Source organism: Excalfactoria chinensis, chromosome 2 (assembly GCF_039878825.1).
Source record: "Excalfactoria chinensis isolate bCotChi1 chromosome 2, bCotChi1.hap2, whole genome shotgun sequence".
Classification (NCBI taxonomy): domain Eukaryota; kingdom Metazoa; phylum Chordata; class Aves; order Galliformes; family Phasianidae; genus Excalfactoria; species Excalfactoria chinensis.
In genome coordinates, this window is record NC_092826.1 from 77,357,938 (window position 1) to 77,373,278 (window position 15,341).

At 49.1% G+C, this 15,341-nt stretch overlaps 1 protein-coding gene across 1 annotated transcript in view; it reads right to left on the minus strand.

Moving 5' to 3' along the window:
• BCL2 (BCL2 apoptosis regulator) overlaps positions 1 to 14,571 on the minus strand; it is an 89,287-nt gene extending 74,716 nt beyond the window's left edge. The window contains exon 1 of the mRNA XM_072328617.1: positions 12,809 to 14,571. Coding sequence (XP_072184718.1) covers positions 12,809 to 13,375 — 567 coding nt within the window. The 5' untranslated portion in view covers positions 13,376 to 14,571. The remainder of the gene's footprint in view (positions 1 to 12,808) is intronic.
• Between the last annotated feature and the right edge of the window lie 770 nt (positions 14,572 to 15,341).

Here is a 15,341-nt window from a genome sequence, read left to right on the forward strand (position 1 = left end):
TCGCTGCACTGCATAATACTTTCCCTTCCTCCTTCTGTAGGATTCCTCATGAAAATAGGCACTTTGTGCTTTTGGCCCTAAGGACAGAACATAATGTACTGTCTCTAGGAAAAAGAAAAAAAATCATTAAAACATTTTCCACTACTTAAAAAGAAAACAACACACGAAGTACTACTGTATTTCTTTTATGCGCATGACCTCATAGATACATGCGTGTGCATCCACACACACACAAATGCATTCAATTTAGCTATTTATAGAGCTGTATAATTTTTCCTGGCTGAAGTTTTAGTGAGCTTCTCCTGATGGGGTTCAGTTCACATGGTTTCCCAGCCCGTTCACATTGATGGAACATCCCCTCCCAATCCCTGCCTCCTCCCAGGATCCTGTTTAGCATTTTGCCAATGACACTGGCCGCTTGCTTTACTGGACTCATTGGGAAAAAAAGAGAGCTTTTTCTTTCCCATCAAGCTGCGTGTGTTATGTCACTTTTCCTTATGGTCTCCTAGAGGCACCTCATGGATGCAGCCTTGGACAAACACCTCTGTTTTGCTCATTGAATATTCAATGCTTCAAGAGGGTCTTAGAAGAGTTGTACGAGCCACTGGACCTTGACAGGCACCCATGTTGCACTGAGTGTTTTCTCACTCCACTTGCAGTGAGATGAACACAGACACCTCAAGGCAGGGAAAACTTTCTCACCATGGAGCTAATCTGCTATTTGGTTCCCCCATACTTCATCAAATGGACTTGCCCCCAGGTGAAGGATGCCCCTGGCTGATAGTGGGTTCTGCAGGGTTCTGCCCCATGGGAGGTTCAGATTGGATATGAGGAAAAATTCCTTCTCCAGAAGAGTGGAGAGGCAGTGGCACAGGCTGCCCAGGGAGGTGGTGGAGTCACTGTCCCTACAGGTGTTCTAGAAACGTGTAGATGTGGCACTGAGGGATATGGTTAGCAGGCATAGTGGGGATGGGCCAACAGTTGGACTAGATGATCTTAGGGGTCTTTTCCAACATGAATGATTCTACTTCATGACTTTCCTCCTGGCTCAGCCCAGAGAGGCAAAGCCTGCACAAATGGCCGAGAGGCACAGCTCAGAAAGTAAAAAGCTATTAAAGCAAAAACCCACGAGGCAGATTGCAACTTACGCCAGACTTCTCCAAATTTAAGTGTTGATTGTTCAAAATTTATGTCTAGATTTTTCTTAAGAATGCAATTTCCTGGCACATGGTACAAGCTGCTCTAGACCTGCATGTCAGCACAGCAGGCATCCTGTTGCAAAGGTTATTATGGAACTATTGAATGTTTTCATGCCAAATTTGTCCAAATTAAACCGAAGGGACTGGAAACACTTTCCCTGGATAGGTGGTGGTTGTTTTAGGTGGGTTTGTTTATAAGGAGAATGAAAGTTGCAGCTAAATATAACAGCAGATATATCATAATATTGTCTGAGAACTTGAATAACATGTCATTCAGCCTGTGTGCTGTGGAAAGAACATTAAGGTCAAGTCTAAAATAAGATCAGTGACTGTTTGACAATAGAAACATGTAGGAGGTAGAACAGGAGAATTTTCCACATTTTTTCAAATGACATTTTTCAGTAGAAGAAAAAAAAAACACAAAACCTCGCCTGTCTTGCTACAGGTCTGATGTAAACCCCATTAAACTCAAAGCAAAACACGCTGTTGGATTCAGCATGTTTTTGCTTACCCCCTGACAAACCTGCATTAGTCATTTGTGCCAACTGTTTATTTTTTGCATTTATACTCAGTCTGGAAATAAGAGGAGGCTTCTCTGTTGCATTTTTGTTTTTAAAGACTTTCACTTTCTGCTTCAGTCCTCTGATTCTGCTCCCCTGGAAGTCGATGACTTCAGCAAGGCTCCTGCTATGTTTTAAAGGTAAGCACATCTGTGTTTGCAACATTGGGGATCTAGCAGAATTCCTGGCAAGGTCAAAAAGAGGGGGAAAGTAAGGGAATAAAAGGCCCAAACTACTCCTTTAAGTACATTATAAAACACAAAATGGCCTTTTTCACTTAATTCATTCACCCAAACCTGGGCTAAAGATATGACTTCAGGCACCTGGCATTTCCAAAAGCAAAACACCAGCAGGATGCCAGCTCCTCCAGGAAGCCAAGAGCTGTGGGCCCCAGCCTCTACAGGGACACCTAGCACTCTCCCTTCTCCATCCTACCTTATAGTCTATTCGCTTTTAAGTACAGTTACAGCCACCTACACAATGAACCTTCCCTAACCACCTCACTGACATGAGCCCATGGTTTAAAAGCAAAGGCAGAGCTAGGAACAAATCCAAGGCCAGGGGCTGACGACAATGCCCACTGCCACCATCTCACTGCAGTGGCTCCAAGGTCTCCAGGGTCTGGGGCATAAGAGGGAGGTGCACAGAGCACAGCATCCTCATGTCTCCCCCAAACCACCCATAAGCTTGGCTGCAAGGCCCAGCTGCAAGAAACTGCAGGAGCAGGAGAGCAGCGAGGGGCCAGTGGCCACCTCCAGCCTGACCTCTGTGCGGACACAGCCAGAATTAGTATCACACTGAGGGCTGGCACACGATGGCTTTGACCCTTATCTATCCTGCTGGGAGTATAGCATTGTTCTGGCTCTATTAACTATAATTTGCATGTTGTCTAATGGCTCCAGGAGCAAAAAATAAAAATAAAAAGGGTGGCAGGCCTTGAGGGAGGAGAAGAGGAAATGGGAGCGCTGCCATGTTTTTCTGAGAACTGGCAAAATAAGAAGGCTGACTTTCCTACAAAGCCAGAGGTAAAACTAGTCACTGCAAAGTTATTTCATACCTAACACATCGCTCACCCTCCATCATCGCAGTACAGGGCACTGAGAACCTGAGCTGCATAGAAACGCTTCTGTCCAACCAGCCTGGCATGGATCTCGACCACAGGAAGCTTATTCCAGAGGGACCCTGAGCCTTTCCCAAAGGATGACGAGGATTCATTCCAAAAAAGAAGGGCCTGAGCTACAGGGAGAAAGAAATGGGACCTCTACACACCATGTTCCTCCAGCTCCCTCAGGGCTTTGCTTCTAACAGCAGCCAACAGCACCAAGTTGCCCTGGTTTCGCCTGTTTTTGCTGAAAGGTCTTTCTTTAGGGATCAGAATGTCCTTAAAAATAAATGCTGGCTGTCCATTGCTTCCAAGGGAACAGGTAGTTTATTCCAGCTGTCAGCGACAGCAAACCAAACAGCTCCTCTCTCACTGTCAGTTTTAGCTCTAGGCCAGTTATTAAAATTAAAGAGTTTCATTTGTGAGAATGATGTATTTGTGTCTGCAGGGGGCAGAGAAGGCAGCAGAGAGGGGGAAAAGAGAGCGAGCTTTCTAAAACAAACCCTAAGTCCATTTACACAGCATAATGGCATGCCAATGCTGTGTCTTCGCTCAGCCCATTGAACTGTCACAGCAGCCCCAGCCTGCAGGATGCGCTACCATACCCCAAACATCCTTCTCTCTAGGTTGAAAAAATGAGGAAAAAAAAGAAAAAGAACAAAAGAAAAAAGAAAGTAAAAACATTTTCCCATTGATTGCAAAATAAATCACAAGTTCCTGGCAAAACAACCACCCCTAGATGATAAGAAGAAAGGAACAAAGAGATGCCTCAATGGGTTCCTCCACCACTCGTAGCACATGGAATGGAGGGTCTGCCCACGTGCTGTATTGACATTGGACACTACCATGTCCTGGAGGGAAACTTTACCACACTGGAAAAATATATCTGTTGGCTGCAATGAGGCCAAGATACTATGCACCCACTCCAAAGCCAAGCAGGTGATTCTTTTACTGCAGGACTTTTTGCAGATAGCCTTAAGCTACTGCAGAAGCCTGACTGCACTCCAAGCTTGTTATTTATTTGTAGTCTGATTGCCACCTGACAATTTGAACGGGGGGTGGGTGTCATTTCCTCCCTTCCCAGTGTCCCCTGATGCTGCATTCCAGCTGGGAATGAGGAAAGCATTTCCCCCTGCAGGCTTCAGAGCAGCACTGCTATTTATTGCTTTGTGTTAGTGGGTCTGGGCAAATAAGAAGGGAAGAGGCCAAGCTAAAATTTGTAAATAATACACATGCTAAGTCTCCTTCTGGGTTATACTTGGGACCTTTCGCATCAATCAGCAGACTGGGATTAGGTATTTAGACAGCATAATTTAGTGTTATTTGCTAGATGACTTCAGTCAAGGGTCTTTGGATGTGACTAGCTGAACTTAAATTTGCAGACACTTGGAGCACAAATGCAGGATTTACTTTCATTATTAGTCAGGGAGTTTTCTTACTTCAGGTTTTTCAATGTTTTTTACTTGAGCTGTGCAAACAATCTTGGTCAAGAAATGTTACTGATGTTTAACACTGATTATCTTATTCTGCCAAGTACATTACCAACACATTTAGTACTGTATATGAATCACAGAATGGCCTGGGTTGAAAAGGACCACAGTGATCATCTAGTTTCAACCCCCCTGCTATGTGCAGGGTCACCAACCACCAGACCAGGCTGCCCAGAGCCACATCCAGCCTGGCTTTGAATGCCTTCAGGGATGGGGCATCCACAGCCTCTCTGGGGTTGTGGGTTCTCCTCTGAATAATCTTTAATTCTTTTTTTCCCCTAGAAACAGGGTCCTCTACTACATTTTAGATTACATGCTCTGACTCCATGATGGATTTTCTTAAGTTCTTTCCTTAAAAGACAAAACTGACAAAAGCTGCTCCCTCCTGAAGACACAACACAGGACTTCTGGTACCACAGAAAGAGGCATTTCACCAGCCTCCAGTCCAAGGACCTGTCCTGACTTCCCAAGGACTCATGGACATCTCCTCAGAACATGCAATAGGAATTTTGTTCCATAAGCTTCAATTCAGAAGGACAGTTCTGAGGACAATTCTTGGTCAAGCCCAAAGGTTTGATTACTTATAAAACAAAAACACAAAAACACTGCTTTTTTCTGCCCGTATCAGAATGCTTACTGAAGCTTGCAAATGGAAGCAAAGGAACAGGTGTGCACAGAAACAGTTTGCATCTCTGTATGCAACAGAGCTCATTGCTGCTTCCTCTGTGGTGCCATAGATGCTGTTACACGAACATTTTATGGGAATGGAAAAGGAAAGAAAATTTCCTCCATTAAATGCCAGATGAACTGTGCTGAAACTAAATTTGTATATCGCAATTCCTCATGTTGTTTGTCCTTTTCCTGAATAGGAACTACAGACCAACAGCTGAAACAGATCTTTTTAATCTGTTTGCTTCACAAGCACTCCTAAGATATATCCAAACAGCAGATCAGAACAAGTTCAAGTCTAAGTTCCATTTCATTTTTAATTCTTTCTTCTTCCTTGCCTCTCTGATCAAACCTCATCACCAGGAATTTTCACCATTGGACTCACTTTGGTCTTTCCTAGGCTGGGCAGCTCCAGCAATGACAGCATTCAACGTTAGCCAGTTTGAACACTGGCACCCAGTTACATTGATTCAAATATTATTTGAAGCCTAAAGTTACCATGGCAGGTATTTTGCTCAACATTGTATCTTGCATGACTTTCTTTCCTCCAACTAAAAAGCATGAGCCCAACTCATGACACCTCAGTGATCAATGCCGTATTTCTCAGACCTGTAACAACATATACTAGCAAGATCGCTCATTTCATAGCTAGGCTGACTGAAAAAAAGAGCCCTTAATGATCTGCCCCAAATCACACAGTTCACTCAGTGCTAGCACCACGTTGAGTTTTGACTCTCAGCAGCATTCTCTAATTACTAGGTGACAGCCTCTGAATCACCACACGGGGAAAACTGGGGCCTTTTCTTCTTGACTGTAGCTGGCACACATACTTACATGACTCACTGAAGTACCCCCCAAAGCCCTCCAAGTTGGCTTTGCAGATAGCAAAATGGAATCATTCTTTTGGTTCCTCTGGTAGAATAAAATAACAACAAAATTATGCATGCCCTAAAAGACGTTGACCGTTTACATAACAGATCCTCAGAAAGCCAGTGCAGGAGTAAATGCAGTGGTGTGGTATGCTTAACTAATAGATAACTATGAAATAACATGCTCTGGAGAAAGGCCTACCCTCAGCACTTAGTGATCCAATTTCACCAGCTAATGTTAAATTTATCCCGTTTCATCAAGGTGTACAATTGCCCTTCAAAGCACTATTATTATTCAAACTAAAGTTCAGACATTCATTCAGACCCTTATAAATACCTAAACCTTCCTTTAACCCAGCTTAGTATTTTCTCCCAAAAGCCCTCCCATGGGAACAGCTACCAAAGGTTAACCATGCATTGCAGAAAAGGCTATATTTTTATGTTAGTTGAAAACCTGTGGCTTATTCATTTGATCTTATTTTTTCTTGCCGCATATACAAAGTAAACACAACTACAATCGTCCAATTAAATGCCTTTTCCTGTTCCTATTGAAGTTAATGGCAATACTTTCTAAAATCAGGTTTGTTTTCTTACTCGTTAGCCGTAAGATCCAGAAACCTGCAAAGAACTTCCCAGTGGGGGGTATTTAGCTAAGTCTACCAATACGCAATCATTGTAAAAGCAAACCAGTATAAAAAGAGAGAGAGAAAAGCCATCAGATTGTTAATGAAACTAAAAGCCAGAGTAAAATAAAAATCCCTCAAATCTGTCATCAGCATTCGTGTTTGCCAAGAAGGCCTGGATGCTATCTATCTGCGGAAGAGAAGATTTATGGCACCGCACACCTTCATCTATCCTATTAGTATATATGAAATGGAAAATAGAGTAGGCCGGCACTGCCCTCAGAAATAGTCAGTATTTTGCTGCAGCTGAGGAACACGTGTTATCATCATTGCCAGGTCACCAGGTATGAGCTGCCGTGAGGTGCTCATACATACGTTAAGACAAAACCCAAATGAGCAGAGCTGTGCTTCACCCTGTGAAGGGTGTGGAGGAACACAGTCACAAGCAGGGTCTGGCCCCATGCAGCTCAGTGAGATGGAGAAGGAGCAGAAGCTCATTAGCAGCTCTCCTGGGGGCTGCAGCAGGATGCTCCTGACAGCGCCATGTGGCCAACAGGGCAGATTCACCCAGGGCCAGGCCCAAGCTCTGCTTCCCACCACAGTGTGCTCTGGTGACCACCTCATGGCAATTCAGCACTGGTGGAGATGATGGCAAGCACAGCTGCAGCTTTGCATCATGGCACCAGCAGCACATACAGCAAAAGAAAGGAAGGTCTGGGGGAAGGTGGGAACCGCCAGCTGCAGATGGAGCAAGAGCAACAGAACAGGCAGACAACCAGAAATCAGCTGAATGAAACTGTGCACAGAGAGCAGGGAGCTCGTTCTAATAGCTCGTGACCAGGCAGCTGTGCTTTCATCAGCACAGTCACATGCTTCACCTTCACCTGCATTACTAAATGGGATGAAAACAGAATAGCCAAAAGGCTCGGAGATCTTCAAAAACCACCTGGATATGGCAGCCTGCTCTGAGTAACCCTGCTTCGTCAGGAGTTGGACCTGATGACTTCTAGAGGTGCCTTCCCACCTTAATCACACTGCAATTCTATGACAAGCTCACGTTGCCACTGGAGATTTGTTATTTAACCCCATCTATTGTGCCATGTATTAGTCATGAGTCCCCTCTGCCAACTCACATCGTGCCCACCCTTGCCCTGGGCCAGAAGGTGCAGTTCATGCCACCACCAGCAGAGGAAGGCCACCAGCAGCATGGCCAGATGGCACTGAGGCCTGCAGGCCAGCCTGAGCGGGTGCCAGTAAGGCCAAAAGAGAACACATGCACAGAAAAGCTGACCTGCCTTCATGCCAGAGACCAGCCATTATACAAGACCCAAGCCACAGTGGAGGTCTTTAAATGACACCCAGGCATCGCTTCCATCTCTTCATCTACCTCTCTCCACCGCCCCATGTCCAACAGACCTAAAACCAGTGCAAGGACAAGCCACTGGTCTTCATTCCACTGCTACCATGGGCACACAGTTCCTGCACCTCATTAGAGAGACCAGGCCCTGCTACCTGGCCCCCAAGAAAAGGCTCTTGCTCCAAACACACATTCACACACCGCTGCGCCTGCCTCGGGCCTCTGAGCACTCCTAATTTCAAGAGCAAAATGAAAGAATTTCTTTTTCAGCAGAGCCAAGGCAGAATCTCAAGAGGGGCCTGCCCCAATGCGGACAGACAGCTGACTTCTTTCTCAATACTGAAAGGAAAGCAGAAATTTTTAATAGGATTGCTGTTTGAACTTCAGGGTTTTTTGCAAGATCAAGGCAAATGACATCACCTCCATAACCAAGACCAGCGGCTCTGAAATTTTAAAGGTCACAGTCAATACATCTATGAATAAAAAACAACACACACACACACAAAAAAAACCTGAAAAAAACAACAACCATGAGACCGCTGAAAAAATATGCAACTTAACATTGTTACACAGAAAGCTGTCACAGCTGAAAGAGACCAAGAAACACCAGTCATTTTCTCTCTCTCTCTCTCCTGGTTCTTTCCTCCCTACTGCCACGCAGCTTCTCCGCAGAATGGATTTCTCTCCAGCAACAGCAAAAAGAAAAATATTTTGATAATATTTTGAGAATTCGATTATAAACCCACAAAGCCACAAAAACTGGCAAAAGGACCTAGAAGGTGCAACACTTGAAACTGCCAATTCATTTACTTCACTCGGCGGATTTCAGATCGCTTCCTTTCGACAGTCAAACAGCGACTTGGGGTTAGCCCCAGTGGGGATTCAGCCGAGGCAAGGCCTCTCACTGCTACAACCCGTGGCACCTGTGTGGCCGTGGGGCCCTGCCACGTGCAAAACAAGGAGACACACAGGAAAAGCAAAGCCAAGGTGCTGAAGACCAATGCGGGATTGGTACTCATGCATATGCTTCAGATAGTCACCTCAGAAAGCACACCAGAGCACGGCAGTCAGACATCCGGCCTCTTCCTCTTCCACCATGTGAAATCTCACACTTTCAGAACAAGAAGCCCTGTTGCCAAATGGAAAGACATATTGGCAAAGCTACCAGTCATCTGTCAGGTGAAGCCTCCTGAGATACTGGAAACGCCGATGTTAAATCCCATAGGCTGCAGGAGGTCTAACAGGAAGACCTTGAGAGAGGGCTCTAGTGATGGGGCTGCTAGGCAAAGCAGTCGCTTATCCACAGCCACATTTGTGAATGATGTTGGCATGCATGTGATGATGGCTGGGCTCAGAGGATGCCTGCTGGGTTTGGGATATTGTAGTTCTTGGGAACCTGTGCTGTACGATGTGCTTCCCATCTCCAGCTGGCTCTGGTAAAGACCCACAGGAACATGAGGCACCTAGTGGAGGAGTGCCCTTACTGGCCACCTATGATCCACTTATGGGATCCAAATACTCCTCTCTATCTGCCCTGAACTGTGGAACAGAATAAAGAGCTGCAATCACAGAACAGAATTGGATGGAAACATACAGATATCACATCCCTGGTTCAAATGACAATATATATATATATATATTTAATTTATTATTATTGCTTTTTTTCCAGTGCAACACTGCTTCTCTCACCTGGGCCTCCTTACATTAGCATCAAAGATTTATCTGCCTAAATGCACACGATGGTCCCATGTCTCCTTCTGTAGTTCCTGTATTCTATGCTAATTCCTGCTTTTTCTTGGAAAGCTCATGGAGAAATCATAGAATGGGTTGGGTCGGAAGGGACATTAAAGGCACGGTGGGCAGGGCTGCCCCCCACCAACTCAGGCTACCCAGGGCTCCATCCTTGAGCACCTCCAGGAATGGGGAGCCACAGGTTCTCTGGGCAGCTGTGCCAGGGCCTCACTGCACTCTGAAGGAAGCTGTGCATTAGAGTACCAGACCCTTGAGAAGGGCTAACGTAACAAAGTTGTGTGCCCAAAGTGGGAACCTGTAACTGCAAGACAAATGCAGTTAGTAACCACTACACCAGCTGCACCACATTTCACATTCCCTCCATCAACATGAAAGCTACAACATGTGCTAGTCCACTGCAAAGCCTGCAGTACTGCAATTAAGACTTCAGGCAGCACAAAAGAAAACGAAGCCATTAAAGTGTCAGTCAGAAAGCACGCATTATACTGGGGACCACAAAATTGCAGAGATGAGCTGCTCCTCTTATTTCTCTTGTAACACAAGGAAGATGTTATTAGGCCAAAGTACAATATTGTGGCATCCTGACCTATGTGAAAATCTTTGAAAGCTGCATTTATTCGCCACCGGAACCACAAGCTCGTAATACAGCCTTCAAACAGGCACTCTCCGTCTGTTGCTTGTTCCAAGTTCTGAACAAACCCACGGTGCTGTGTGGGCGCCATCAATCCCCAGGCACCAGCAGCAGTGGATGTCTCGTGACTGCTGAAGTAAGCACTCCACCAGTTACATCCCCTTCCCACCTGCACTCACATGTCCTTTTTTTCCTTACAGATCACCATAGTTCAAATCCCCTGTCTATCTCCTTGGAATACAAAGGATTCATACCCTTCTCAAAGCAATATCCAGCAAGTAGCTAGAATGGATTCAGAGCAGGCAGATTAACAACAAGGACACCTCAGCCTGACATCAAAGATGGTGTAAGCCCTGGGCCCACACAACACCCTAAAAGCACGTGCTGTCCAACTTGCTTGCTGTGTAACATGTGCTCCTGACTAACTGTGACACCCTCTCCTGAAGTTACATCCTGCTGCCACAGAGCCTCATGACCACACACTGCTCCTCAACATGACAAGGGGCCGCCCCGTGACCACAGCAGTGTTTGCTCCAGATACCTGGACAACATGGAGGTCCTACAAAACGTGGTCACCTACTAGGTGAGCTCAAGAGCAGCCACTGATACACTGCCATCAGGTTTGCCTGCAGGGCATGGTGCAAGTGCCAAGCAGACGACTGAGAGCTTTATGGAACTGTACTACAGCATACTTTCCCATTGACGTATCCTGAACACTAGAAAAAGAAATGATCCATTGCTGTGCCATCCTTGATTTCTTCAGGCTGTGGACAGGATCCTAAAGGCTGTGCTTGCAACTTCGTTTCAGTCTTTAACTCTTTGTAATGAACCAGAAGGTTCCGCATGTGCTTAGCAAATCGCTTACTTGGAGGTACAAACCATTCAGGCACAAGCCACCACAGGGGAGCAATTTGCACATCTTCCACACGTACACTGCAAGTAACACACAGCAGTAAATGGCATCACACGTATCACCCCGAATAAGGAGCTTTTGTTTATAAGAAACCTCAATAAACAGCGAAACAGATAGGAAGCACTGTTGCCTTTTAAAGGCATTTAGTGTTTCCAGTCTAAGTTGCTTCTAAACATCCAGAATTAGCTCCAGCCTTTGCCTGCTCTGGCCAATGATTCCTTCTAACACCTGCCCTTTCCTGGTCTCATTTTTACTCATCACTGATGTTTTTTCCCCTCACACACTGCACCCGCAGGACAACATCTCAGCCTGACCACAGATCGGATCCAGAGCTCGCTGCAGTCAGCAGGATGACTTCACTGGCTCTGCAGCGAGCCGAGGGCCCCAGCTCCGTGCACGGGCTTCCAGCCTGGAGTGGGACTTATGCTCGAGTAAGGCATCCCAGCCCAGACATGCAAGCTGGAAATCCCTAACCCTTTCACTGCTCGCGTTGTGTCTTAACCGGCAGAACTCTCTGGCAGCCTGAACTCTTTACTGTTTTATTTTTGTTTTCCTCCCAGTGCCTGCTTTGTGAGAAAAACAACAGCAAGCAGCAAACCCTTGGCACACTGATGTCCCATTGCTCCTGTGCCTTAGCTCAGGTGGGCTTAGCAGAGGGAAGGCAATGCATTTGATGTTAACAGAAGACGGCCAATGTGGGCAGCACATTGAGCCTAACACCAACCTAGCAAGGAACCAAGCACTGAAAAGTTAACTCTTTGCAAACACTGGCCTTACAACTATGCTAACTGAGCCACACGCACTGTGTTCCTTCACATATACCATGAAACCTATTCTCCAAACTGACTGTGTGTTCTACAGAACACCCCTAGAACACACACGTCCAGTGCCAGGGGATTGGCACTCACTCCAGCTGTATGCCAAAGGTTCTCCATCCGTACAGATGTTGCTCATCTCCCCACAAAGGCACTGATATCACAGCCTTCGCGTGTTCAGCAGGCTTAGTTTGTGGGAGAGCAGCTGGGACCACATTTTGTCACGGTGTACCAATGAATACAGGAAAAAGGAAAGAAATACCCTCCCACTTCCAATGGGGTTATTTATTCTGGAAAGAGAGAGAGAAAAAGGAAAGGCGCTTGACCGACCTCAAGCATAAAAGCTGTCCATTTTCCGTAAGTGGAAACCCTCCTGTTCTGGAGGATGCTGAAACCAGCCCCAGCCAGAGGTGATTGCTATACTGGAAACTCCTCAACAAACACCAGCTTTTCCGGAACAATCCCATGGACACATCTCCTAGCACCTTTGTTTGGTGGCGAGACAAAGACAGGCTTAACACCGGGCACAACCTCCAGCTGCCACTGCAGTACACACAGTCTAGCACCGGTCCCCTCTTTTGTTGCACATTAGTGTGTCACCCCAAGGGGCACACGGGGATGCCCGCACACCTGGTTGCTACACTGGGAACCCACCACCCCTGGTGCTGTCCTCAGCCACAATGGAACTGTGCCACGTTGGGACCCCACCACTGCTAGGCTCACCGGCAGGCTGGGAGAGCAGGGAGCTCCGATGGGGCAAACCTTGTGCACTCCAACTGAAGTGACCCCAGAGCCCACCAACCAGAAGAGAGAAGCGTAGGCACGTACCCATCCCCCGTTGTCCTGGATCCAGTTGTGCAGGTGCCGGTTCAGGTACTCGGTCATCCAGGTGGCAATGTTGTCCACCAGTGGCGACATCTCCCGGTTGACGCTCTCGACGCACATCACGCCACCGAACTCGAAGAAGGCGACGATCCGGCCCCAGTTGACCCCATCACGGAAGAGCTCCTCCACCACGGCCACGAAGCGGCCGTGGGCTGTGAAGGGCGTCAGGTGCAGCTGGCCCGACATCTGGGCAAAGTCCCTCTGGTAGCGGCGAGAGAACTCGTCCCCGGCCTGGCGCAGGGCGAGGTGGACGCCTGGAGGTGCGGGGCGCAGCCCCTCAGCCGGGGGCACCTCACTAGCAGCAGCCGAGCCGGGGGGCTCGGGGCGGTGGTGGGAGGAGGCTCCAGCAGCAGCCACCGCGGCAGGAGCAGCAGCGGGAGCCAGGGCTGGGGGCACAGGCGGCCTGTCCTCGCCGGCAGCCCAGTCGTAGCCCCGCTGTGAGAGTTTATAGTGGATGTACTTCAGCACTATCTCGCGGTTGTCGTAGCCTCTTCTCCCGGGGTGAGCCATGGTTTCCGAGGGGAAGCAGCGAGTGGGAGGGGGAGAGGAAGGAGAGGAGTGGGACGAATCCCCAAAAGTAAAGCAGCCAACAGTAATAAAATTAAGAACAGCAACAATTATAATCCAGTTAAGGTGTGGGACACGGTTTCATTCATGGTGAGGCGGGGGGCTCTCAGAGGGATGCGCGTCTTCTCGGTGTTGCCTCCTCAGATGGAGATGCACGGCATAAATACGGACTAAAACACGGCGAACGCTTTACTTCCAGATGCACGTTTATTACTTATTATAAATCTACTTGAGCGGCGCTTCCTCCTGGCTGTCAGAATACATGTCAGAGGGTGTTACGCCCGCCGGGAACCAGGTGCATGTTCCCCTGTGCTGAGATCCCACGGACACAAAGGAGCGGACGGGCGAGCTCCGTCTCAACGCCAAGACGGGAACCTCGGCATCACTCCGTTAAGTTACACAAACTAAATTTCCTCTGAAAAGTACTTACTCGGGGCTATAAATATGTTCCTCTGTCAAGTTTCCTCCGCAAAAAGAAAAAAACAAAACAAACCAACAACAGCGACACGAAAACCCAAACATCCCAAGTCTTCAGGAACGCGACGCTTTGATGCTTCGGGTCACTGTAGGATGGGGACGGGACCTAGAGGCGGTCAGCACGCTTCCCAGTGTTTTGCCCCGGACATCTCCGGCGATCTGTCAGAGCTCAGCGATCCCCGGCCCGGAGCCCAGCCGGGCGAGCGGCCCCGCGGCGACGGCAGATCCTGGAGAGCAGATGGGGCGCATCTGAAGGCAGGCTGCGGCCGAAGCGCTCCGCTCGTCCCTCCAGCGCGACGCACCGACAGCTGCATTTACGTAGTTTCATTCAGACCCTGATCGCAGGAGCCCAGCGCTTCCACACGCACGCAAGCACACGCACACACGTTAAAAATAAAAAATAAAAAAAATAAAAAAAAAATTCAAAAAATTCAAAAAGAGAAGGGATAGATTTAAGAAATTAATTGTTTTTCACCGAAAAGAGCCCGCTTAAAAAAAATATATCAAAATTAAATGGCAGCTCGCTTCCGACTGCGGCTCCGGGCAGCGGTGCCATTTCCCAAGCAGCTTTGTACCGCCGAGCAGGGCCGGCTGCGCTGCCACCGCTGCGCCGGTGGGGACCGCGGCCGCTGCCCGCCCGCCGCCCGCGCAGCCCCGCGCACCGCCGCCTCCGGGCGGCTCCTCCGGGCGCTCCGCGCTGCTGCTGCCGGCGGCGGCTCCGGGCGGCGGCTCCGAGCGGCGGCGGGCGCGGGCGGGAGCTCCCGGCGGCGGCGGCGGCGGCGGGGGGAGCGGAGCGGAGCGGGGCGGGGGCGGGGAGAGGCGGGGAGGAGCGGAGCCCGAGGGGGAGGCTCCGGCCCCGCGCGGCGCAGCCGGGCGCGGCGGTTTCCTAGAGCTCCGCCTCACGCTTCATTCAAGAAAAGAGGGAGATGGGGGGGAGGAGGGGGGGCAGGGAGGGTGCTTATAAAAAAGAAAAGGAAAAGGCCTCGGCCCGCCTCCATCGCGGAGAGAAGGGGGGCGGCCGCCAGCAGCACCCCGGGCCGCCCCCTCCCGCAGCGGGGAAGCGGGCGGCGGCGTCGCGGGTGGCAGCAAGTAGGACGGGAGCGGAGGTACTCAGCGCCTCTCTGCGCTTCTCGGGGGGGGGGGGGGAAGAGAAGTCCGTCGGAGGAGTCCGACGAAGGCCGCCCGTTTGGGTCTTAAAGCCTGCGTGAGGGCGACGGGAATGGCCATCCCTTCTCAGGACCACGGCGCAGCTCTCCGCGCACCAGGCCGGGCCTTGCGCACCGTGAGCAGCGCCGGCACCTCCTGCTTCCCTCCTCCCCTCGCCGGCTGCCGGCCGCGCCGCGGCTCTGTTAGGGCCCGTGCGCTGCTGTTGCCCCCCAGCGGCTGCCGCACGTCCCGGCTCCCCCCCATCCCAGCCCCCCTCTGCTCCTCG